Source organism: Zootoca vivipara, chromosome 5, assembly GCF_965207765.1.
Source record: "Zootoca vivipara chromosome 5, rZooViv2.hap1.1, whole genome shotgun sequence".
NCBI lineage: Eukaryota > Metazoa > Chordata > Lepidosauria > Squamata > Lacertidae > Zootoca > Zootoca vivipara.
In genome coordinates, this window is record NC_142588.1 from 54,411,146 (window position 1) to 54,438,470 (window position 27,325).

Genomic DNA, 27,325 nt, shown 5'->3' on the forward strand with positions numbered 1-27,325 from the left:
TTTCAAGTCCGTATCAGTTTTGCAGGTGTTGATTCAAAAATCTGTCCCAATTCCCTATTCATGGGCAATTCTTTAAATACGCTTTAAAATTTGAATTTAAATATTTATTTTATCACAAATAAGTTTTTAAATACATTTTTATTATAGTGTGCACATTTCTAAATGTATGCTATTTTAAAATACTTTTTGATGCATTTTGGTACTTTTTTGAATTGAGAACTTCATTACAAAATTCACAGACATGCAAAATATGAAACATAATCCTGTTCCATTCCACACATTAATCCAGGAAGTGCAGATCAGAGCGGGTCATATTGGAATTCACAAAAATGGAATTGTTTAAGCTTCTGTACCAGGAACTCCTCAAGAGGAACTTATCCCTGTGCTTATTTCCAGCAAGGAGCCACAAGACATTGTCGATCAGCTCTGTAAAAAATATTTCTCTTGGCTACTTCAGCTCTTCAGATGACTATGCCGCAAGTCCTTAGGTGTGACTTACAAAGACCTAGGCAATGAAAGAGGTTAAACAAGTAATAGGCTTCAAAAGGATGCCATATGTTCTTGAATCATACAGTTAATGCATTTCCATCACTTAGTTTTACCAAGATCTAAGTTTGAATACTCACTCTCACTTTTCTCCCTACTGGTTGCTGTTTTCAAAGGGTCGCCTTGGGTCAGGCCCGTTAATGCCCATGGATCTGAAGGTGATATTGACATTAGGTCATCAAGCAGGGAAGTGGGTTTGCATAGCACAGGCATCCCCAAACTGCGGCCCTCCAGATGTTTAGGCCTACAACTCCCATGATCCCTAGCTAAGAGGACCAGTGGTCAGGGATGATGGGAATTGTAGTCCAAAACATCTGGAGGGCCAAAGTTTGGGGATGCCTGGCATAGCAAGATCACGGGGAAGTAAAGATAGTATAAGATTTACGGAGTTGTCAAAAGGAATGCTGGATATGTTTTACGGGGGTAGGGTTGGTAAAAGAGTTCTGGGTTCAGCTACTTTTAAGAGACATTGGATCTGCCTTTGTATAGCAGATGCAAATATTGGAGTAGAAGTTAGAAAGCTATATCTGGAAAGATTGATACAGAATGTACAGTGAAGCTAGCCTACCTCATAATGCATTTTTCAAGTGCCTACAGCTCCCATGCAAATTAAGCCATAATATTGAGAAGAATCTGTGTCTAGAGAATTTTAATAAATAAAGTGTTTAAAAAAGAATACCTCCCCAGACCTTTTGGCTCCTGCTGGCTCTTGTTAGTGATAGAAATATGTTTTTGATACCCCTGTGACATATCACTATTGCTTCAAAGTCTGTTTTTGTGCTGTTCTTTCTCTACTCGGAAAATGTTCTTAGACAACTTGTTTTTCTCATGAAAGTTTTAAATTACATTGTAGAGGGAAGAATGAAAGTGACCAATTATTGGATTTGATGCTTCTTCTAGGCTGGAATCCAGCATTTTAAAAGTATTGTGTGTTTTAAACAAAGAAATGAAAGTGGACCAAAGAAGCAAAAGATTCATTCCAGTTGCATGTGACCTGGTTTCCCTCTTTGATGTAGTATTGTTGCAAGTTAAAGTGGAGCCCACAAATTGTACGTTCTAACATTTTGCAATTATAGAAAGCCAAAGCTGTATTTACATAAAACTTTAAAGAGTGACTTTGGGGGAAAGGGACAACACAATAGGGAGAACATATGAGTAATGTAGAGAATAGAAATAGAGGTTTTGATATATAATAATTTATTTTTAGTCACCTGACAAAACATTTCTTGGTTGGTATTGTAGTTTATCTATTGTTATATTATTCTAAAAATGTGTTGGTAAATATGGTTTAGTGTCTTTTAGCCGTAAAATTGTACAGTCAAAAAAGGTAACAAAAGTACATATTTAAAAAGAAACCCACAAACAATTCCTTAACATTTCAGTAGTTCTAATCTTAACTTCTTGTTAGGAAAATTAAGAAACAGCTCCGCTTAATTTAGATGTCTGAGTTAAAGAAATAACCAGATGCCCTGATTAGCAGAAGCAAATGTTCTTCACTTAATATGTGGGAAATTATATTCAGAGGCTCTCTGGATATATACTTGTATAAATAAGATGCTACTGAAGTGAACTAGTTAACTAGCTTTCAAGGTACGAAACTGAATATTTTAAAATGTACCACTTTTGATTCCTTTTAAATTCCTAGGAAATAAATATGAGTCAGGAGGACTTCCTTCTTTAATAGACTACTGTATGTTTAATAGATAAAATTTACTGCTTCTCAAAATAATCTAGGCTACTTCTTTTTATTCTAAAAGAATCTGGCTATATTAATCTTAGATGATTTTGAAAATCTTTTATCATTTTCACGCACATGGGCTTTTATACATGCCGTTGTATGAAACTGAAGTACAGTACGGTATTTTTACTGTAATCTTTTCAATAAACGAATAATAAGAAATTAAGAAAAAGAAGTGGGCATTGACTTTGCTCTGTGTTTTGGTGAAGTTTTGATCGTCATCTCTGCAGTGACACATGCTGTTGTCGCATTTTTAGATATGGCTAAAAATAATAAATAGATAGGTTATATTATGAAGTCAATACTATGATTCAGTATGGTAAGAAAATTACAGTTTCTTATTGTCCCCTTCCACCACCCCTATAGGAATTGCTTATTTTTTTCTTTAAAACTTGCCTTAAAAGCTAATGAGTGCCTGTATTTTTCATTTGTAGGAAACAAACTCATTTCCTATAGCACTGGATCAGATGACTACCTGTAAAGATTTTTACATTCCCATTGCAGTGAGCACTCAGGGCTGATTTCCTTAAGAATGGATGGCTTTGATCTTCTTGCAGTCCATGGGACTCTCAAAAGTCTCCTCCAGCACCATAATTCAAAAGCATCAATTCTTTGGCGATCAGCCTTCTTTATGGTCCAGCTCTCACTTCCATACATCACTACTGGGAAAACCATTGCTTATACTTAGCTTATAGCTTGAAGATAATGCAAATTAGTGCCATATTTGTGTAAACATAAGCCTCTTACAAATAAAATATTTAGTAACATGCAACTTCTTGAAAGCTAGGAAAATGCAGCTTGCATTGCTGGTTTGTTGCAGTGTGTTTGAATGTTCAGAGAGCAGATCGTTGACACACTTCTCTTGTTGGGGTCAAGCCATTTTCTATAGTTTGGTGAACTAGTCTGAGGTTTGTTTCTGTTTGGCATTGCTTCCTGATTCTTATCTTCAAAACCTTAACATTGCAAAAGTTGTGTTTTGGCCAAAGGTGTGTTATTTTTCTTGAGATGAGAGAATGGAGTCTGTTAAATGATTTAATTGGATGTTGAGCCCATAGTTTTGTGAAGAAGTTTACATTTCTTTTGCACGAGCTGTGTCAGTTTTCATACCAGTGCTTTTTGAAGGAGCTGAGATTTATAATCTGCCAAACTGCATTTATGAAATCGGGATGCTGACGGTCCCTTTACAGTAGCAAGGCTCTTGGACTCATCTATCACTTACAAAGGTTATTGGAAAGGGACTATAGGAATTTTACTCTCCTGCAACCATTAGATTGGCATTTATTTCCCTCCTTCTCTTTAATTCATACTGTGGCAGTGTCACAAAAGTAATTCAAATGAATTTTTCAGCCCTTACTTGCTTACCCCCTGCAGTGTCCCACAAGATCATGAAATCCAATTTGGGCACAAAAACCTCTCTCCTGGACTACCAGGAAACCTAACATGAGCCTGCCAAAGTGCCTGGAATGTTGTGTTTGACCTTATAGATTGTCCTTGAGGTACTTACGAAATTAGTTGCAAACTGACTCCGCTGCTGCTGTGTCTCAGTTTTATAGACCAGAAACGCTCATGTCAGGCTATACATGTTTAATCCCTACCATCTCATTTCATTTCTCTTCTCTTCTCCCTCCACCCCTGTTCCAGATATCCTTGTCTTTGAACTAATGCCTATTCATATACGTTGGCTTGCATAAGTCCTACTTGTTTGGAAGAGATTTGTTTGTCACCAGGAGCTCTGCTAAAATAGGGAATGCACATGACAAGACATTTGTAACTGCTTTCCCCCCCAAAAGCAAGCATGCAATTTTCCTTATTGGTTGCAGGTTTTAAAGGCAATAGGATGTTTAAAAGACCAATTCTGGCCTCTGGGATAATGACAAGTGTTTTGCCTGCATAAACAATATATATTTTTCCTTTGAGGTCTCCACACACCTAGTTTCCCTCAAGCTCATCATCTCTGTCAGGTTAATCAATAGGCACCGTATGGCAGAGGGTCAGTAATCAGTGTCATCATGCCTTTAAATCGTGTTGAAAATTTGCTTAAAGCCTGGGCCAATTAACATCGAGATGATGAATGGATGGGTAGATGGAAAGAGCCTTGCGCTTGGGGGCTTTGTGCAAAGGAGATGCTCAGCTGTTGAGCAGCCGACACCAGCGAATAAAATCAGCCATTCATGTGAGCTCAGTCCACCCACTCTTAATGATAATGTCAATCTAGCAAAATATATACACATTGGAGTTGTCATGAGTTCATAAATCAAAGGAGTTTGTCAAAGGCATTCAGATTAACGAGGCAGCAGCAATAACAAGTCAAATTTGCATAGAGAATTGCCCGAATCTCAGTAAATTATGATCCTGTTTTTCATTTGATTATTTGCTAATGTCTCAAGAGGGAGAATGATTATATTAGCATGCAAAATCTACTCCAGAAGTAGGAATCGGAGGTACAGCCGACCAGCACACGACGACAATTAATCAGTTTCTGCATACTAGCATGAACGCACAAGGCCCAGAAATGAACTCCTTTTATTATTATTTCTCCTTGCTACTGATCCAAATGGTTCAGCTTGACAGCGACTTTATATTGCTTTAACAGTGTTCTGAATTGTGCCTGCAGGCAAGACATAGTTATGCAGCTATAACCAACCTATCCATCTGCCAACCAGATTGGAATTCTCCTATCCAAAGCTTCCATTAACCCCCACTGACAGCTCCAAACAGGATTAAGGATTTGAAAGCATAAAAAGTGCTCTCTGCATAGACGTGGTTCCTCTCTCACACACAGATAGACATTTGAAAAAGTGCTGCATCTGTATGGCTTTATAATTAGTGCTGGCAAGTACAGTCTTTTCCTCCTCTCACCCTCATAAGAAGAAGAAGTTGGCATGGTTATTGTGATATCTGTTGTGAGATGAGGGGCTGTCTTAAAAGGTGGTTCTGTTCAGCTGATAGTCCTTTGGAATGCTTTCATCCATCCATTACATCTGATTCCAGCATTTGTTTGGATGGTTTATATGCATGAAAGTTGCAATATCACAGTTAAGTTGCTTCAGTGCAGCTATGAGGACATTTTAGGTAGGGGTGGTGGCTGAGTTTCCTATGTCGTTGATATTAATAAATTGTGTATTGGGTTTAGGGGTAGTACCGGGCGTTGGGGTAGCTATGTTGCCATGCAAGTGAATTCTGTTAATTACAAGTCTTCTCACACAAACGGGATTTGTCAAGGGTCTCTTGACTGTCTAAGATTAGAACATAGGATTGTCTCAAAAACATGCTCCTGTTAGCTTTGTAAAAGAGAAGTGATCTTTACCTCGCTGCTGATAGTTCAAGTGTGCCTAACTGTTAAGATAAGAATGAGCATTTCAAACCCCATTCACATGTTCAGCTTTCCCAGAATTTTCTGGTGGTTTATTGTCTTTAGTCCTATATTCTGTAGAATCATGTAGAATCATGATTAAGTTCCATGGAAATGTTGTTTCACGAGAGAGGCCAGAGAAGTTCATACTTCCTTTCAGACTTTCCTTACAGTTATGTTACATATCCAATGCTTGCTTATAGGAGGCATTTTTATTGTGGGATTGTGTGTGTGTGTCCCCTCCATACTTCACTGCCCCACATAATCCCATTGTCTTTCTGATAAGCATTTGGTGATCATGGGATAATTACAAACATTACCTTCTACTAACACCATGTGGGTTGAGCTGTCATTCTGGAAATGTTGGCTTGCTGAGTGCTAGATGTGGGGGAAGATTACCAGAGCACATACTATGAGGTAAACTGGTCTCAAAAAAGACCTGATTAATTGTGCCTTGTGCTTCGTGCCTGCTTGTGAGAGAGATTCCACACATCTTGCTTTTGTAAAAATATTTGTCAAATGAGAGCGGCCTGGTGAAAAGAAAGCATTCAATTTAGTACGATCAAGAACTGTCAGGGTTTTCATCCACATCTTTTGGGGTAGGCTGTGGAGAGGCTTCTGCTTTCTCCCTCCCATGTGATTTTACTGCAGTTTTGATTTCCTTGATGTATTCTGTATTCACTGCTTTAGAATTTTACTCAAAACATTCCTTTATTGGTCAATAGAGGGCACCAGTAATTCCTAATTTTTGCTCCCAAGGGCCCAGACCCTGGGCCCCAAAAAGTGCTATGAAAACCTGATGAGCAGTTCAGTGAGGAGTGATGCCTGCAGATGTACTTATTTATTTCACTTTTAAAATGCATAGCGGAATCTAAAGATTGCAAGGAATTTTTGTGTCCTAAAGCTTGTTGTCCACATGGAAACAAGATTTCCAGTTTCCAAGCAATCGGTTCCATCTTTGCTGCTTCTTAAGGAGCATGATCTTTTCCAGTTTTCATCCTTTGCCAAGCGTAACTTAACTTGCTGACAAAAGTGCATGAGCAGCGCTCCTCTTTAATAGTCTGCTGTGTTGGTGCAGTAGAATGGGGCGACGGCAAGCTGTGAGCCACCATATGCACTTGGCAGTCATTGTCTGGTCTTTGTTCAGCCAACCTCTTAGTCTTGCCACCTATAAAGATAATGAATAAAACAAAGGTTTCAAATTAGCTTTTTAGTTTCAAGGAAGAAATTGGTAAACTTGAAGCATGTTGGGACAGGCAACATAAAGGCTGTTGAATTCCATGGCATTTGGTAATGCGTTTATCTTAGAAGGAAGGCGAGTGAGAGAGAAAAAAGGGAGCATGCGCTTCAAATATATGTTATTATACTCGGTGCTGCCACTTGTTAATATTCACCCTAAAAGTACGGTATAATGTATGTCCTAGTTTTACTTTTTCTTCTTCTCTAGTGTTATTAATTCCATATTTCCCACCCATATTTTAACCTTTTCATGGACTACGTCGTTCATTATTAGTCAATCTATTTCCAGTTTCAGATCCTTCCTTGAAACATACCGTACTCTATAAGTAGATTGACCAAGACAGTGGATGGTGCTTTGTCTACCCTTTCCTATCCAGACTCCATTCATGGAAACTCAGTCTTTACCATTTGGATTAGCCAAAATACCTGTTTGGTAGAAATCCTGTCTGTTTTTATATCCTCTATAATGTTCTTTATTTATACCAAAGTCTTCAACTGTAAAAGAGCTTCTTGAACAGCATCAGTACATAACAAATATATCAGCTTACTAAACTCTATTGTAACAGTGGCAGGTATTTTGGAGTTCCTCTGTGTTCCTCTTAGTATTGAGGTTGCAACACACAGGACTAATTTGGGTCTTTCCACAAAGTCACTGCTTTCAGGAGCTGTTTGCATAGTACATTTCTAAATCCCATAAAAATACTTTGGTACCATACCTCGGGTTACAAACGCTTCAGGTTACAAACTCCGCTAACCCAGAAATAGTACCTCAGGTTAAGAACTTTGCTTCAGGATGAGAACAGAAATCTTGTTCCGGCGGTGCGGCAGCAGCACGAAGCCCCATTAGCTAAAGAGGTGCTTCAGGTTAAGAACAGTTTCAGGACATTTTTTATTTGTCCAAGCTTTTTGGTCTTAATGGAAACATTAAGGATCAGTATTAGGACCTGTTTATAACTTGATCATAAATTATCTAGAGTGAGCAGAGAGGTGGTCAAATTTGCTGATGATACTAAATTGCTCGTGGTTGTTAAAACAAAAAGAAAACGTGAAGAGCTCCAAAAGGACATCTCCAAACTGAGTGAATGGTCAGTGAAATGGAAAACACAGTTCAATGCAAAGTGTAAAGTCGGGGGGGGGGTATCATAATTTCACATATATGCTCATGGGATCTGTCTGTGGCTGACCAGGAATGAGGGGTCCTAGTGGATATCTCAATGAAGATGTTGTCCTCAGTGTGCAGCAGCTGTGAAAAAGGCAAATTCCATGCTAAGGATATTTAGGAAGGGAATCGAAAACAAATAAGGTGGTTATACAAATCTATGGTGCAGCCACATTTGGAATACTGTGTGCAGTGCTAGTTTCCTCACACGAAATAAGACCTTGTAGAGTTGGAAAAGTTTCAGAAAAAAGGCAACCAAATGACTGTGGTATTTGGGACTTTCTAGTTGGCGTTGTGATCTAAACCACTGAGCCTAGGGCTTGCCGATCAGAAGGTCGGTGGTTCAAATCCCCGCAATGGGGTGAACTCGGGGTGAATCACACCAACCTAGCAGTTCGAAAGCACATCAAAGTGCAAGTACCTTCCAGCGGGAAGATAAACGGTGTTTCCATGCGCTGCTCTGGTTCGCCAGAAGCAGCTTAGTCATGCTGGCCAAATGACCCAGAAGCTGTACGCCAGCTCCCTTGGCCAGTAAAGCGAGATGAGCACCACAACCCCAGAGTCGTCCGCGACTGGAGCTAATGGTCAGGGGCCCCTTTACCTTAGTTTAGAGAGAAGGCAAATAAGAGGTGACATGAAGCTTATAAATAGATAGAGAAAAGTTGTTCTCCCTCCCTCATACATAACAAAGCTGAATGCTCAGCAGGCTCTTCTTAGGTTCTTAATGTTCTTTATCAAAGTCATTGAGGTGGAAGTAATTCCATTGTATTAAACCAGGCATCCCCAAACTTTGGCCCTCCAGATGTTTTGGACTACAATTCCATCTTCCCCAACCACTGGCCCTATTAGCTAGGGATCATGGGAGTTGTAGGCCAAAACATCTGGAGGGCCGCAGTTTAGGAATGCCTGTATTAAACCCTAGTATTGTTGTGAGCCAGGGCATCCCACTTTAGTTATGTAGAAGAGTTCAGATCCAGCATTATGCAAGTGCTTGGACACATGCTAGGAATACCAAAAAATCTGAATTTGTAATATTTTGAAAGTCTTGTTTAATTATACGGATATGTGTCATGAAGGATTATGTCTAGGGTCTGTTTATAGTGGCTTGCTGTTTTCCATGATACTGGATATGTCACAGGCTATGCCTATGGCGGACACTCATTCTAATTTATACAATTGTGTGCCAAACAAAATAAAAAATATTAACCCCTCTTAACAAAAAGAATTCTAAGGAAGTGAAATCTCATAGGTAATGTTGCTGAAAACATCAGATTTTTTGCTTTCTTAGATCAGTGTTGAAAGGAAAATATCTGAATTAATGATTTCCACCTTTTCCCCTCTCATCTGCATAGAATTCATCTGAAAGAGAAGACTGTAACAATGATGAGCCCCCCAGGAAGATCATTCCCGAGAAGAATGCACTCAGGCAGGTATGCACTGAATTTAGGCGTGCAAAACCCACCCAGCCCCTTGACTTGAATGACCTAGAGTCCTTTGACATCCCTTGCAACTTGGAAAGATGCAAAACACATAAAGGAATATTTTCTCTCTCCCCCTCCCTCCCTCTTTCCTGAAAGAGTATATAAGCTTTCAAGTTACAACAGGCATTCTTTGGAAGGCACCTTGGAGCTAATTTACATCGTTCTAGAGCAGTATGCAAGCTTACTTTCTTATGTATCGTACATTGCTCCAGTAATGTGCCTTAGAGTCCAATCTTGTGGGTCAAGCAGGTGGTGTGATTCTTTGCTGTGCTAGTAATGCATGGATACTGAATTCCTTGTTATGCGCTGTACAAGAGATCCATGTATTCTGCAACCACCCTTGACCTCTTGGGGAATAGCAAGATTGTATTGCTATCAGGCAAGCTTTCAGACCAATAGGCCTTGATTCTTATGTGTGTGGCCATAACTAAAGGAACAAATATTCAGTTACATGCCTAATCTAAACTTGAACCAGAACAGAAGAATGGTGAGCTAATAGGCTTTTCAGTTAATACAGAATTGGCTGCTAATTTAAAAAGCGATTCTTGGAATTTAGATGCTTACTCCCTTACATACAAGGGTTATTGATGGTTTATGCCATAGTCTTAACCTTCAGCTGCTGTTACCAGTTTGCAGACAGTAGCATTCTGGTTAGTGAGGCCTGGTAGCTGGCACCAACAGGGTGCAGCTGAGATTTTCTTGGACAATAAATAAAGAAGAGGTATGACTTGGCTGAACTCATTGGAAAAGCAAAGTTGGTCCAAATTGGCCTGCATGCTATATATATCTTTGAGATCAGTTAAGATCAGTTATGCTTCCAGCCATGTATTTGTGAAATCAATGCTCCTCAGATATGCATTTTCTTATTTCTTCTTTTTTTGCAGGATCCACACAACACTGCTGGCACCAACATTTCAACCAATATTATTATCCCACCCTCCCTTTAATCTAGATTTTCCGTTTCTGGAAAAGATCCAATGTTAGGGGTTTTTGTGTATGTAATATTGCATAAAGGATAAAGCTGTTGCCATTGATCCATTTGTGATATCTCAATATCCCGTTGGTAAATTGATCCCCTGTCTGGATGGTCCCATAGGGACCTAGAAGGAATTGAGAAAGCAATGTGTTTCTTTTCTGAGAAACACTTCTATTTTCTTCTTTGAATGCAAACAAATGTATATTATGTTCTCCTTTGCTCAGGAGAGGGCACATTTGTTGGGGGGGGGGAATCAAGCTAGAAGAAAGAATGATGGTGGTTTTTAATTTCTGATTTTTTAAAAAGCAACATTTTAAAGCCTACTTTTGAGGCTGTTATCATAGAATTGTAGAGTTGGAAGGGACCCTAAGGGCCATCTAGTCCAACCCCCGCAGTGCTGGAATCTCAACTAAACAGATGGCCATCCAGCCACTCCTTAAACTCCGTGTTGTCCTTTTATTTAGTAAACAGACCCTAAAATTGACAACAATCATTCTCACTCATGAAAGGACACATGGGGCAGAGAACTTTTGGAAGCGTCATCTGCTTGATCTGTGTACACATGGCAGGTATACAGCACTGCTTATTATGCATTGCAGAATAAAAACACATTTCCACATGGAGATGTAACCTATGGTGGCCTTTATTTTGGCTCCGTGCATTTAAAGTGTAAGACTTCTCTCAGATAATCTTGGGAAGTGTTGCTGACCTCCTACAGAGCTACAGCTAAAGTTTCCAGGAATCTTTAGGGGAAGTCATGTACTTCAAAGGTTTAGTGTGTACCTTTGACCACTTCCCATTACTCTTGCATAGAAGCAGTGGTGGAGCTTCATGCTCTGGCACTGGGGGGGGGGGAGCAGGCAAGGGCAGGGCTGCCACACAGCCTGGGGGCGTAGTGCACCGCCCACAGGGGCGTGGTGTGCATCCTGGGGGCGTGGTGTGCCGCCTGCGGGGGCAGGGGCCCAGCATGGGCAGGGGGGCAGCCACGATGGCACCCCACTGGGATTGCGCTGCCGGGGGCGGTGCTCTCCTCCCACACTCCTCTTCCTAATATAACCTAACATAACCTAATTTAAAGCCATGTACCATTTAGAGAAGTAAATATAATTAGGTCTTATTAGCATGTACAGTTTTTTGTGAATAAAGACTTGGGGGGAAATTGAATGCTGGGGGCAGTGGGTGGGGGAAGTTGGGTGGATGTGTGTTTGCAGCCTTGGAAAACCACGACAAGGGGACAAAGTTTTTGGCAACTATGTTTAAGCTAACAAACGAATTTTCTCACTGCTAAGTTATAAATTAATTTTAATAGGCTGATCCAGATGGTCCATTTGGAAAATGGATAGCTTGATCTGTTGAAAATTAAACTAAATTTATCTCTCTCATACTTCAAACTGAAGCTAGTGTGAAAAGAGTGCCCATTAAGTCCAGTGAATACAGATGGACCGGCAGGTCACACATGGGACTAATCTGATTCATTTTAAAAATAAATGTGTGAATTATTGAATCAGTCTCCTGGTTTGAGTCCTGTTTTGTGCATGTGTGCATTTTTTTTAAAACAGACCCTCAAATGCTTCAGTGCCTTTTTAACCTGTATGTTTCCATTTTAAATTCAACATTCTTGCCAAAAACTGTAATTAGTTTTCAGTAGCCATCATTTAGTGTTGGATTCGAATGGTAGATTGATTAGGTCGGGCATTTGTTATTTTAAGTGCTTCGTCTCCATTTCTGAAGAGTTGGGGCTTAGTAGCTGAGAGAGAGAGAGAGATCGCTTTTAGAAACCAATGAGGGGGAAGCTCCCCAGGGACCTTTGAGCCTTTTGGCTTTTGGTTGTGTTAAACAGAGCCATGAATGAAGATCTGTAAATTTATTGCAGTGCCATCTGGGTTTTCCCCGTTCTTTTTTGTAGGAACCATATTATTGTTGGCTTGTATCTGTCTATTGTAGTGGTCACTCCCCAGGAGCTTGCCCTCATCCTCCAAAGGAAAGTGATGAATAGCAAGGGTCAGCAGGCATAGGTCACAGGGCAGCTGTCCAGGGCTGCCCTGAACTTGATTACCCTACTGTCTTAAAAAATATTGGCACAATGCAGGTTGTTTAAAGAACGCTTCTCTCTCCTGTGCTCAAATGGGGTAATAATGAAGTGCCTTTTTGCTGTCAAGACTTGCTCTATGGGGTGAGTTGGGGGTGGATCTCTGTGGAGAGGAAATCGTGTCAAAAGGGGATGTGCTGACGGCAGCGGGATTGCAATGATGTGCACTGCACTTTTCATCGGGATCATCTCTCCTAAGAGCTTCCCGATGGAAGGAAAGTGAGGCACCCAAGACCCTTCTCCACAACACCCCACCCCACCCTGTCCCAGCCACCCAGCACTTTCACGAACTCTTCCTTCAGCAATTTGACACAGAGCTGCAACATTTAGAGGTTGTGGAGGACATACAAAGCCTCTGACATTTTGTGCTGCAGGATGCTTAAAAGTATGGGAAAGCCAGAGCAAAAGAGAGGCAACATTGCTTCCTAGTTACTGTAGAGTAGGCTGTAGATGTTTGTGTGAGGAAAAGAGTTGGTGTCTAATATGTAATTTGTATCAATCTTGAACGCTTGTTAGGAAAAACTGACCCAGTATGAAGGGGAAATAGTTACTTCAAATGTGCTTGTAATTTGCTTTTGTGTTTTCCTATCCACTATTAAAATCCTCCAGAGTTTTATTTCATTTGTACTTGAGGCCAGTTATTATCCCAAATATCACTTGTGCTAAAATCCTTGACTGTTCAGCAGAAACGTTGTCTTGCAGCCTAAAAACTCAGTGCCCCCTCTCCCTGCTTCAATGCTAATCGGGTCTGTCAGATGTGTGGCATTTCTGCATTCCCCGTAATGGAGTAAATTGCTTGCGTTGTCTATTGTCCTGACCTTTTGTTTCCGTGTCCACTTACAGGCCAATGAACGTGGGTAGTGATAAATAAAGCTCTGAGCAGGACTCTCAAGTCTTTGAAAACAGCATGTTGCCATCTCCCTAGTTATATTTCTTTAAGTGTTTACGTGTATGCTGAATTCTTTTCTCTTGTGTGGCTGGAACCCTGGGGCCTCGGAGCCATGAGAGAGGCCAAGAAGCTAACAAAGTAGCTGTCCCCTTGTTAGCTTGTTCCTTTCTTTTAAAAAAAACCACCACAAAAAAACCACAAGATGAAACCCATCTGGCTCAGGGCATTACATTTTCCTCCCCCATGCACCTCTATAGATGAAGAGTTTCACCTGCAGTGAGGGTTTACATTGATTAGGAAGGGTGCAGTAATTCAACTCTGGCCATCTACTTCACTGATACTTTGCAGTCTTTAAAGGTGCTGACCCATTGAGTTAAGCTGTCAAGAGGAGGATAAAAAAGGAGCTCCTTCCCAGGAGGTAACAGCTGCCAGGTTTTCAACACCTTGTGCGCTGCTGGAGAAATGTCACCAATTGTCAATGGGGAAGAAAAATGACTGACTAGCCTGCCATCTTCCCTTTTAATGACTAGCCTTATAAAATGAAGGATTTAAGCCTCGGAAGATCAGCAACCTCAGGGCAAGCTTTTCATTGGCAGGCAGAAAATCTAGAGCATTTTAAGGAGGTGCTGCATATGCAGTAGCCATTTGGGGGGGAAAGATGCAGTTAGCCCAGTTGGCTAGGGCGACCTTTGAATAATGAGGTATAAGTGTAAAAAGTTTGCGGAAGCCCCTCACATCCAGCATTAGCTTATCTACTTTAGGGGAGAAGGCAGGAGGGGGAGCTATATTCATAAGCCAGTGAACTGAGAGAAAGCATACTGTATTTCTGCTCTTTGGAGGACAATTTGTTTTCAAGCTGCTACCAGATGGCTAAATACCATGACATTTCTCTTTTGTTTGGATTTTTTTTTCCTGTTTCAGTTTTTGTTTTACAAGCAATTCAGTACTCCTTGCTTTTGTCAATATTGTTTTACTGAATAAGTTTCAGTGGCTCGGGAATGGGACACAAAGTAGCATTGTCCTTTTCCTTGTTTTGATTGATAAAAGAGGACACAAATGTTGGAAACGAGCTGAGCATTTCCTTCCCCCCCATTTGTTTTTAGGTTAGTTATTTTAATTGTACTGAGTAATTAGAAGGTACATACAGCCAAGGGAGCATTGTTATGGAAATTGCTCAGGAAAACCCATTCCCCCATTTACCGTCACCATGTGTTGAGACAATTCTTCCCTCTAGTGGCAAAATTAGGGACTCTGGCTCCACAGTAGGCAAGGTGTAATTGCAATATGACAAACTGAGCTTTGGGGACGTTTCTGGTTTCTGTAAATGTTCTTGGTTTTGGCTTGGCTAGTCTATATTTTTTCTTGCTGACTTCCTGCAGAGATCTTTTCCCCTTCCCACAAGCATTCCGAGCAACAGAGACTAGACATTTTACTTTAAATATAGAAACGATAATCTGGGTAATGCTCTGCAGCTTGACTTAATTCTCATCTTCCTTTTTTTAATTACCTGTTTATAAAAACGCTTTTAAATTTGCAGGCATTATTTAATACTTTTGGAAGAAGCACCTCATTGGAAATAAATAAATAAATTGCCTTTTTTTAAAAAAAAATACTCTGTATGAAAGACCTTAAGGGTAATTAATGGAGGTCTCATAAGGCCCTGTAAGTGAGATGAAAGCGATCTTTCTGAATCTGCAAGAGTGATTTGTTCGTATAACTTCCCACTTCCACTGAATTCTTCAGAGTCTAATAACTATTTTCTTACCATTTGGCAATTGGCGCTTTGCTGCAAAAGCCCTTGTTTGAACAATGAAAAAAAGAGTTTAATAATCTTGTCTCTGGAAATGACTTGGGGGAAGATGATTGTGCTCTTGGATTTCGTTGTTGTGTTTTTACTACAATATTCTCTTTCTCTGATAAATCATGTAATTATTGACTACAGGGGTGGGAAAGAAATCTTATTGAACATTTAGATTATCCTATTAAACTGCTGGTGTGCTGAAAGATGGGATCTTTTGGATGAATTGTGAAATAACTTTTTATTTAGACCATGCAATTGCAAAAGCCGTCCATTGGTATAGATGAAAAACTTGGAAGCCTTCAGGGGTTCAAAGGATTAAGAGTAGTCCCACTTGTTCCTGACATTGGAAGGACCTGTGGACCATTTTATTCATTGCATAGGAAGCGATGCTGGGCTTGGTAAACACATTCAGCAGAGAGCTGCACCAATTCCTGTCCTCTGAATGTTGTGATACGATGTGTATGTTTGTCATGTTCATCCTTTCTACCTTTGGGCATAACCTAAAAATGTGAGACCTTAAGATGTTTGTCAGTCAAAAAGATACAGAGTTGTTATGGTCCCTACTATGGTAGGGACCCAGGTGGCGCTGTGGGCTAAACCACTGAGCCTAGGGCTTGCTGATCAGAAGGTTGGCGGTTCAAATCCCTGTGACGGGGTGAGCTCCCGTTGCTTGGTCCCAGCTCCTGCCAACCTAGCAGTTCGAAAGCACATAAAAATGCAAGTAGATAAATAGGAACCGCTATAGCGGGAAGGTAAACGGTGTTTCCATGTGCTGCTCTGGTTTGCCAGAAGCGGCTTTGTCATGCTGGCCACATGACCTGGAAGCTGTACGCCGGCTCCCTCGGCCAATAATGCGAGATGAGCGTGCAACCCCAAAGTCGGTCACGACCGCACCTAATGGTCAGGGGTCCCTTTACTATGGAGGTAAATTTTTAGTCCTTCTGGCTGCAGAGAGAAGGTTGGCCAAGCATTACAGTGTTTATTGAAAAGAAGAAAGATCCATTTCATACTTTGTTCATTGTTTCTGTATTTTATACTCCCTCCTTACCACCTCAGTCCACCTCAAAATATTCTGATTTCCCCTGCAGATAATGAAAATACAATGTTTTATACTTCATGTAATTTTTAAGTGGTACTGTAGACCAGGCATCCCCAAACTTCGGCCCTCCAGATGTTTTGGACTACATTTCCCATCTTCCTCGACCACTGGTCCTGTTAGCTAGGGATCATGGGAGTTGTAGGCCAAAACATCTAGAGGGCCGCAGTTTGGGGATGCCTGCTCTAGAGAGTCTCTCCACCTCCATAGCTGCATCTGCAGGTGGTAATTTGGACCTTTGTCTGGCGATAGACGCTGCTTTGCATCTCCAAGCTCCTCTCATTGCATTTCTGCTCCTGACATGATTTGAAGCGGTCATACGTCGGTAGATATTTTTTTCCCATTAGTGTGTTGCTATAGGCTGCTTAACACTCATCTCAAACAGCTTTTGCAAGGTTAAAGGAATGTGGCTTGGTAACAAGTTTGTGTCATTTTAAATATATACCTTCCAGTAAATAAGGAGGAGCCTAGCAATCAATCCCTTTTAGTGTGTTATATGTTTCACCTGACAACTAAACCCTCTATTGATTAGCCATTACTTTGTTGGATAATCCTGTGTCATTGAAGCCACTGTAAAAATTAAACTCTTTAAAATGTTTTACCCTAGCAGCAGTGTGAAAATTGAAAACTTGTTCAGAATTATAGCCAGCTTTCACCAAAAGGGTAGTTTTCAACAAACTGGTTTATGCTTGCATTCTTTATATGCAGTATAAAACCGTATTAAAGCACTCCAACGCAAAGCTATCTGCCTCTGGCTCAGTATCTGGCTGCCATTTCAAACAGTGCTTCCTGTGGCCTAGAAATGGCCTCTCTTGGTGATTGGGGAGGAGATGCTTGGACAGTTCGGGTTTCTGAACTAGAATTGAATCAGAAATCCTTTTATAGCCAAAACACCGAGTTTGGACTTCTGTAGAATGATCAATAGTGTAACAATCCTTTGTGAATCTCACAAAGGAATTCAACATGAGGTAATGATAGGGGTGGCAGTGTTTGGGTGATTAAAAATTGAACCCTTCTAATCAATTTAAAAGCTGCCCCTGATTAATTGGGCAGCAGATTTAATGAAAATGTTTTTATGCCTTTTTAAACACTGTGGCTTGTGTCTTAGTAGAGGCATTCCTCCTAATCTTTCACACAGAAGGGGATGCACAAGATATTGCCTGCTTCAACATATGTGGGCAAATTTCAAGAACAAATTACGTGTCTATTCCTCTGTGACTGTGGCTGAAAATGCAATATTATCCTCACGACATACTCTCATAGAGATGCTACCGTTAAATTTTATAAAACCACAAACAGCTTGGGGTCAGGTTACTTGGAAGATCTCCTTGTTCTGTATATATATATACACCTACCTACCTGATCCTTCCCAGAGGCCATGTGCTTCATGCTGTCACCAAATGAAATGAGGCAGACAGTTACTAGGTAGAGGGTCTTCTCAGTGGTGGCGCCCAATTATAAAACATGCTTTATAAAGAGACTTGCTTGGTGTCAGCCTTGCAGCCTTTTTGGCAACATGTGAAGCCTTTTTATGCATCCGGGCCATTAAAAAGAAACACAAGTTGTTCAATCTGGCCATCTCAGCCTTAGGATCCATGCTTTATTGTTTCTCTTCGAGAAAGCATGTTTTTATGCTACTTTTATTATTTTACATTTTATTCTTAATATTTTATTTTATTTTTTAAATTTCTGTGGACAACATATGTTATTGGGCAGCCATACAAATGCAGTAAGTAAATAAATAAGCAGTTGTTTAAGCTTCCTCAAGAATCATTGAGCCCAGAAGGAGAAAAGTTTACGTGGCAGTGCTTCTTTTTGTCCAGAGTGAAATAGGAAGGAGCCAAATCCACTATGGAGCACCCTTCCTCATGCGTTGAATGTTTGCTCCTTCACAGGAATATTAAAAGCACTTTTGCTTCTTGTTGCTGCTGGGGTTTGGGGGGTTGAAGGCAAAAAGGGTCTACTACTTTTTTGGTTTTTATGTAAATTTGTGCTCCATTGTGTGTTTTAGTTTTCTGTAAACCACATTGAAATACTTTTGGAATGTACACCTTTGTAGAAATTAAGTACAATAGCTTCTCTTCCCCAGGGAAATGTGGAGAACAGAGTGTTACCACTACCCCACATTTTTAACAATTGACAAGATGAGCTTTTGCAGGTGGTGGTGGGGAGTTTGGGTCTCTGCTTTAAACCACTGCTGTAGAAGAGTTTGGAGTGGGAACATTCCCCCACCCCACCCTTAGATTTCTTAATTTAAGAACTTGGAGGTGCATTATTTTTTCATGGTCCTTGAAATGTAAGGCTCTTGATTTAAGCAGTACAAACCCCTGTAAGGCAGACTTGACCATCAGATATGATAAGATATGATATGATATATGACTATATAATGCATATGGTCTGCTTTAAAAGTAGAAGCCCGGGAATGTAATCAACTGCGCTAAATACATGAAACACCTTACCTTTAGAATAAATACAGTTCCATTATAAAAACCATTATTTCATTTCCTCTTCACAGACCTATAATAGCTGTGCCAGGCTCTGCATCAACCAGGAAGCAGTTTGCTTAGGGAGCACTGCTATGAAGACTGAAAACTGTGTGGCCAAAGTAAGTAAAGCTGCTACTGTCATTCTTGTACCAGGCCAATAAGCTGCAAATTCTGTCTTCATTGGAGAGGCAATTTAATACTGTGCTTTCTGAATGTATCCATGTAAACCTAATTGAGTCCATAGGGTCTTATGGGAACTTATGTAGTCCTTTATCAGTAATGCACATTTTTTTGTTTTAATCCTAAGAATCCCTGCCTCATTAGTTCTCTCCCTGTAAGGGAAAAAGGTGGGATATAAATAAATGTAATAATTATAACAATAATCATTAGTTTTTGAAATTAAGTTGATAATATGGTGAAATATTAGAAATGAAAATCCCAGTGGTTGTTGGTTTTTTAAAAATACTGTATCATGATTTATTGGGCCCTTCTAAGGAAAATATGTTCCAAATTTCCACTAGGTGTAGCTTGACAATAGCCATGTTCATATGAGAAATGCAAAACTCAACTGTTGCAAATCCAACTGGTGGTTTGTTTATTTTTATGCTGTCTTTGTCCAAACAAGTTGTCCATGTTTGCTTCCAGCAGAGAGAGGCAGTTGAGATTGTAGGGCTGCAACCCTGCCTCCTTTCCCTAAGGAAAGTTTGAATTTAAGCCCCTGCAATTTTAGAAGGGGAGCATATGATATTCTCATACCCCCCCTGCTGGTCACTGTCTCAAGTCACACAACTGGAGCCGAGGTGGGGAATTTGATTCACATACTTACTGCAGTATGGAGACATTGTCAGCGGGTTAGAAGAGCAGTGTTGAAGACGCTTCTGATTTTAAAACAAAGCACTTTCCAAGGGATGGTGGGTCGGGTATGTTCCCTTTTGCATTGCCACATCAAAAGAGACATTCTCAGGGAAATGTGCATCCTGTCTTTGGCTTCCCCTGCAACTAAATATAACTCCCATAAAATAAGAACCGTGTCTGAGGGATTGTGAATGACTGGAAAACATTCCAGCCACGATGCAGTGTATATAAAAAGGGCATGTTTAGCCTTGCTTAAGCTTCATGTTTCCATTGGAAGGAAGTTCAGGATAGCCCTGCAGGACAGATCAGTGCATGCAGCCATCTGTTAGCAAAACCAGCTGGCGCTTTTGCAGCATCTCTCCCCCCCCCTCTTCCCACCCCCAACAAAATGGCTGGTAGAGAAATGATTACCCTCTTCTCCTCATTCCTTGGCATTTCTTCCTGTAATGCCTTTCCCCCAGAATATGTATTCTTGCTCTAGATACATGCTATGTCCAAGAAACCTTTCTTTAACTTCACTTGAATATAAAAAATAATCCCTTTGGCAGACAATAATGCCACGCAAATTTTCTCCACCTTTTCTGTAAAACTGCCTGTCGCATACAATGTTTCTCCTCAAGTGTGTCATTCTACAGAATCCAACATCCATTTATGTATGGTGCCAATGTGTGAGCAGTCTGAGCAATCTCTCAGGGTGCATAACTCTGTGGGAAGCTTGCTTAACCCCAGACAGAATGAAATTCTCCCTAAGGCCAGATAGATACCTCCGTTTGAATTTTGGCATTCAATAGTGTGCATAATGTTACGCTGGAGGACCAAGCGGTATGTATGGAGTCACACCCTCTGTACAACTGTGCCCGTCTCTGTATGCTTTTGCATAGTTTGCAGCTCAGTGTTGTAGGAGCTTCAGCGAGCTGGTCAGACAAAAGACTAGGCCATAGTTTAGTATTGTGATAGCAAACCTCAGCGGGCCTTATGCTTGCTTTCTCCCTCTTCTCCTCGGGGGCAACTACAAGGAAGAGTTTAGAAGGTTTTTGCTTCTGTTTTAGATTAACCACAGCTTGCCTTGTTGCCTAACCTCTGTGAAGCTGTGGTCAATTTTAACTATGGCTTATTTATTATTATTTTTAATCTAATTCTAATAACTTATACATAGTTTAATACTGCAGTTGTATTGTGTACAATAAGTGTTATGGAGGGATACATCATAAAAATAGTTAAAATAAACCATAAGATTCGGGGGAGGGGAGCCTGCTGAAAGTCTTTACCAAGCATAAAATGTTTACCAAGCATCAGGGAGCGGGCTGCCCTATTTCAGCTTGGAGGGAGCTCCTCAGAATTGGACTCACAATACCGAATGCACAACCAGTAGTTTGTGAAGCTGGCTTATTTCTGCGGACCATCAGTTTAAGATTAACCATGGTTTAGGGTTCAGGTGATTCAAAAACTGTGGTTAACATAAAACAGTAACAGAAATTTCCAGTGCCGTCCTTGTGTTCTCAGTAGAATGAGGAGAGAGTGTGCAAGCTATGACATACATATCAGGCAAGTGAGTGCAAAGGGCATTGCTTAGGGTGCAGCTAGGGTAGGTGATTTTGTGGCATGGTGGGTCTTTTGCAGAAAGACTCGGGAAATGTTGGTTGAGCCCAAGTCTCTGCAGTCCCTGTTCCATGTGCTGTATGAGTCCAGTGGAACAATTAAAATGTGATGATACAGAGTCAGAGTTCAGGCTCATAATTTTTTTGGGGGGATGGAGGCCTTGTGGTTGTTTTTCCCCTAATACTTTGAAAAATACAGCAATGTCCAGTCCTTCTATGGCAGATGGGGGACATCAGCTCTGTAATGCAAAATGCATCTTCTTAGTTGAGAAGCGTTTTGTGTAGTGTTGTATCCAAAGTGATGCCCTGATTCTTACTTCTGTCTTAAAAGGTAAAGGGTCCCCTGACAATTAAGTCCAGTCGCGAACTACTGGGGTTGTGGCTCTCATCTCGCTTTACAGGCCAAGGGAGCTGGCATTCGTCTGCTTCCGCAGACAGTTTTTCTGGGTCACGTGCCCAGCATGACTAAGCTGCTTCTGGCGAAACCAGAGCAGCGCACGGAAACGCCATTTACCTTCCTGCCAGAGCAGTACCTACTTATCTACTTGCACGTCAACGTGCTTTCGAACTGCTAGGTTGGCAGGAGCTGGACTGAGGAATGGGAGCTCACCCCGTCACGGGGATTCAAACCGCCGACCTTCCGATTGGCAAGCCCAAGCAGCACACTTATTTTTCTACAGATGGGTGTTTCTCCCTCCCCCCTTTATCTGCAAGCATATAGCTGCCTTCTTGGAAACCCCCTTCAGGTTCTTGGTTTCAAATTCTCACCATGAGATTATAAAATAGCTTGGCAGAGTTTTCCCTGCATGTGCTTCCTCTAGCAGTAAACTTTTCTTCTACGCAGAACTCATTCGTTTGACCAGAAGTTGTGTGTGGCTGGCAGGAAATCACGAGGGAGCTGCACTTACTAAAAGTAGTTTGTAGCACCTTTAATTAAAGGTGTGCCCTCAAAATGGTTGCCCACAAAAATTAGAACTCTGTTAATTTCCCCTGGGATCTTGACAAACATCTATGAGAAGAAAGCCAGAGACAAAAATTAGGTAATGAATCCTCATCTCTGATAAAAGATATGGTCCTTCCAAGCACTGCTGCACCAGAGTGTTTATTCTTGGGCACATATTTTGCATATTTTGCAAGTTGCTGGGAGTGGTGTTCTTCTTAAAATGTGTGGGGAAGCACTGAACTTCCATAGGAAGTAGATATTTCTCATGATGGTGTGTATAGACGAGAACTGCATTACTAGTTCAAAACCTTTTGAAAGTGGAGTTGACATGGGATATGTATTGTCAAATATCTTGAAAACTAAACAAACCACTTTGCAGAGATTCTAATGTTGTAGCATCTGTGAATATCTCACTAGTTTGCTTTATAGGTGAAATTCAGTGGGTGTAAATTGAAACTTAAAGTTCTTGTGGGCCTCCCTTTGTACAGAGGAATGTGTTCCCTTTTATAGCCCCCAACCTCACTCTGCTTTTCCCCAAAATGGATATTCAAAACTGGCCCCAAATAATGCATTTTTATAAACAGAAGCGACTTAGTCATGCTGGCCACATGAGTCAGAAGCTGTATGCTGGCTCCCTCGGCCAGTAAAGCAAGATGAGCACCGCAACCCCAGAGTCGTCTGCGACTGGATCTAATGGTCAAGGGTCCCTTTACCTTTAGGGTACATTTAGATGTGGGGATTGTTGCATTACTTTTTATGGTTACAATGTTAGCACTTACGTCCTTGTTTCTAATGTTACTCTTATACTGCATTACCTGTTGTGTTATGGAACTGTGGCTTTCCATATACTGCCATGTTACACTAAATTCCATTCACCAGTGAACATGGTGTGACACAACAGTGGACATAATCAAACATGCCACCACTTTTTATGTGCATGCACTCTTCTGTTCCCCTGTGATTCACCCAGGAAGCTGGCAGGAAAGAACTGAGTTCCAGAATACTGCCCTAAATTTCATCACATAAGCAGCAGTGAAAACCACAGGGAAATTTCAGCACAAAACTCCTGTGATTATCCAGGTTAATGGGGTTACAAGCAGATTTTTTTCTGGAAGCATTTTGCGTGCAAATGAGTGCTAAACTTCTGCTAGATTTCCTGAAGTGACATGTGAAAGATCACCTAAAACACTAAAATTATCAGGTAAGGAAAAGGGAATAAAGTGCTGTCTGAAGGCAGCCATAGTTAATGCCTGACACTTGTTGACATAGGAAGATTCTAAGAAGATTTAAAGTAGAATGAAGTAGCTATATAGCTGGTAATGATCTGCAAACCCAGTCTGCCAAATCTTTTAAAAGGGATATAAAATCTCAGATGGAGTTTAAGCTGGTATCTAACCATCAGCATGCATCTGTCAACTGCAGAAGCCTTTCAGCATGTTGGCAGTATTAAAATTATAGCTACCATCAGACACAAGGTAGACCAGGCATTAGAGCCAGTTTCTGGTTTCCTAGGATTATAGGAGATATGAATTTCAGGTTGTAGACTCCTCTGTCTCCTTTAAAGGATCCTTTCATTTCGTTTCAGCATACTTCTCTGTCTTACTAATTCAGCACCTTAGAACGGTATGGACTGGCTGTTGTGCCAAGCTTTCTTTGATAAGGCATCCTCACAACTTTTTACTGGAGCTCAAGGACAGGCAAGGTGCTGCTTTGAAGAGGCACAGTGAAAGCTAGCCAGGCAGACAGCTGTTCTGTTATTTAGTAAGCTTGGCTCTTCAAGCTACATATTGGCAATTGTGATCACTTAGCTATCTGGTAGAATGGTACACAGCTAAAAATGCCTGTTAGTGAAATGTCCCACTTTGGACATGGAGAACACCTGGACAGATATGAAAAGTTCCAGAAAGGGGATGGGGTTCTCAGACAGACCTTTTCCTTCCCCTCATCATCCAAGACATGGCTGAGTTGAATGCTCTCTAGCATTGACTCTAAGGAAGTCACTGCTTTCCCACTTGCTCCATCATCCCAATATGAATTGGAAGGAGTTGCTTTGCTTCAGAGGAGTTGGATATCTCTTGTTCTGTCATTCATTCTGATGCATGTGTTGAATTAGTGTCCTACTTCACAGATCTTTGGAACATGCGCAGCAGGCTTTGTGCACATGACTCCACACGCCCTGCTCTGAGTAGGTAGTTGGCTGGTGGGGGTGGGTGGGCAGAAGGTAGACTATACTAGAAGGTGGACCTGAAATCGAAAACACTAGCTTGAGAAACTCTTAGTGCTCCTGAGTTTTTCAGACCCTGAAAATGTTCAGGCCCTTCGATGTGCACATAAGGTCTTGACCAGTCTTGTTGGGATCTCCCTGGAGGTGTCTTGCCAACCTTTTTCTTAAGTGAAGTACCATTTATCTATTGTGACATTTCTGTGTTCAGTACTGGGATTTTTTCTGCTTTTCTTTCTGTTGGACTCTGCTATGGTCTATATTGTGCCCAGGTTCATGTTTCCTTTATAATTATGGTTGAACAAACCTAATACTGCCTTCCAGGAATTGAAGCATTTCCATCGTGATGCTGTACTTGGCTCAAAATTGTGTGTTTTTTTTACTTGTGGAATTAGAATCCAATCTCTCTCTCTCTCTCTCTCTCTGTGTGTGTGTGTGTGTGTGTGTGTGTGTGTGACAGACAAACAAACAAACCTATCTTTTGGAGAGAGTACACATTTCTTAAATGGAAATAAAAAGTGTTATCAGTGGTGCCTCGCTTAACGAATGCCCTGCGTAACGAAATTTCCGCTTAATGAAAGGATTTTTCGAGCGGAGGTTGCCTCGCTAGACGAATGCGTTTTACGAAAAATTTGTCTAGCGAATCGCGGTTTCCCATAGGAATGCATTGAAATTCAATTAATGCGTTCCTATGGGCAAAAAAACAATTTAAAAAAATCAATGCATTCCTATGGGATTCGCTAGACGAATTTTTCACTATAAGAAAAGACCCATGGAACGAATTAATTTCGTCTAGCAAGGCACCACTGTAATGTAAAACTGAGATGAAGTTTACTTAATACCCACAAGTATTCTGCCTCCTTGAAACATAATTAAAATCATCCAAAGGGTTAGGCTTTTCAGTTTCTTTACAGTGGCTTGTTGGTCATAATCTAAGTATGAGGCTATTTTGCCTTAATCTGGAATATTTTACATTTTCACAGTCTCCCCCTTCCCCCACCCCTAGTCAGAGTTATTTGCAAAGGGATTGAAGAAAGAATGTGCATGTCTCCCCTCCCTTTCCCCTTCCCACATTCTCCAGATTTTGATAGAAGATTTGTTTTATTTATTTCCAAAATTATATCCGCAGGAAACAAGCCGTTTAAATTCAGATTATGCTGAATCAAAATGGTGCTGGTATGAGAAGCAACGTGCTGTTTTATGAGCACGGAGTCCCTTTTCTCATAACTGATTGATAGTAAATATTTTCCTGAAGAGTTATTGCCAGCCATGAACACTGCAACTGTTTCACTGGGTTTTTTTTCCTGTAGTACTTGCTGTACCAGCCATTGTCTGTAATTAAGATCTACAATTCACAATGCAGACGTTTGCACTTCCTCTGGGTCTGAGCTATTTATAAGGTATTTCAGCTGTTCAGAGTTTCTTTTGAGTGCTAAACTACATGTAAACAGGCATTTTTCTCTCTCCAGTATGCACACATTGTATATCAGTTGCCTTTATTTTAGCCTCCTCCTGTCTTGGAAGCTACTTTACATGTTGGGTTCATCATGAAATAAATAAGGGTAGAAATAGTTCTCTCCACCCCCAACCCCCACTCCAGCAATTTTCACAAACCATTACACCCTCCCCCAGCCTGTTTTCAACCAAGGACCTCTTAAATGCTAGGGATACCTAGCCACTTTTGCCATTAATGGTTCTACTGAATTAACAAATGAGTAGCAAAAGAGTGGCATGCTAAAGCTTTCAACCTTATAAAGCTGGAGGTAGAAATAAAAAAAATATAATGGTTCAGTCTTCCTTCAACCCACTTTTTTATCCCTTAGGAAAATATGCAGTTATCTGTGAGTCACTTAACACAGTCAAGATTTTCCTTGGTGATCATAGGGAGAAACTATACACATCCTCATGTGCAACGATCATGTGTCTATTTAACGACATGCCTTGAAGCAAGCATAATTAAAAAGGGTGATATTTATGCATGTTTCATTGGTAATGTACCATTTGTGGTCTTCTGAACCGAACACCACCTATTGACCTTGCAGATGTAGATTTAAACCACAGCTCAGCAGTGGAATTCATGGACTAACAGTGGACAAGTTATATAATAATAATAATAATAATAATAATAATAATAATAATAATAATATATTATTTATACCCCGCCCATCTGGCTGGGTTTCCCCAGCCACTCTGGACAGCTTCCAACCGAATATTAAAAACTCAATACAGCATTAAACATTAAAAACTTCCCTAAACAGGGCTGCCTTCAGATGTCTTTTAAAAGTAAGGTGGTTCTTTATTTCCTTGACATCTGGTGGGGGGGGCGTTTCACAGGGTGGGCGCCACAACCGAGAAGGCCCTCTGCCTGGTTCCCTGTAACCTCACTACTCACAATGAGGGAAGTACCAGAAGGCCCTTGGCGCTGGACCTCAGTGTCTGGGCTGAGTGATGGGGGTGGAGACGTTGTTAGTTTCCTTAGTTTTCCCATCTGTAAAGTGGGGAGAACAATGGCATATTTCATGAAATGCTGGCGAAAATCCACTTCCTGGCGTAAGGTCATCAAGCTGCAACATTTGAGTGACCTTTTTGGTTAACAGCCTAGTGTGCTGCAGGAACATCACCCAGACCTAGAAATCTGAGTGAAGAATTTTGGAAGGGAAACTGTGTTCTATCCTTACTCGCTCTTTGGCTAAGTTGAGAGCAAGTTTACATTGGTCTGGATCAGCTCAGAAAGGCTCTTGTGTCTTTGTCCCTAGGAGGAGTAATAATGAGAAGCAAGTTCCTCATCAGGCATGTACTGCAGCATTGCCCGCTGATGCATGCCGGATCACCCGCACACAGGGATCATGTGACCAC

At 40.8% G+C, this 27,325-nt stretch overlaps 1 protein-coding gene across 17 annotated transcripts in view; it reads left to right on the forward strand.

Moving 5' to 3' along the window:
- BTRC (beta-transducin repeat containing E3 ubiquitin protein ligase) overlaps window positions 1-27,325 on the forward strand; it is a 128,308-nt gene that overhangs the window by 52,819 nt on the left and 48,164 nt on the right. For 10 of the 17 annotated variants that reach the window (XM_088669653.1, XM_035133684.3, XM_035133687.3 and 7 more), the window contains 2 exons: window positions 9,387-9,464; window positions 18,882-18,971. In XM_088669653.1, coding sequence (XP_088525779.1) covers window positions 9,387-9,464; window positions 18,882-18,971 — 168 coding nt within the window. Of the gene's footprint in view, window positions 1-9,386; window positions 9,465-10,960; window positions 11,061-18,881; window positions 18,972-27,325 lie in introns of those variants that run through there. The other 7 variants (XM_088669655.1, XM_035133689.3, XM_035133697.3 and 4 more) reach the window with 3 other exon arrangements.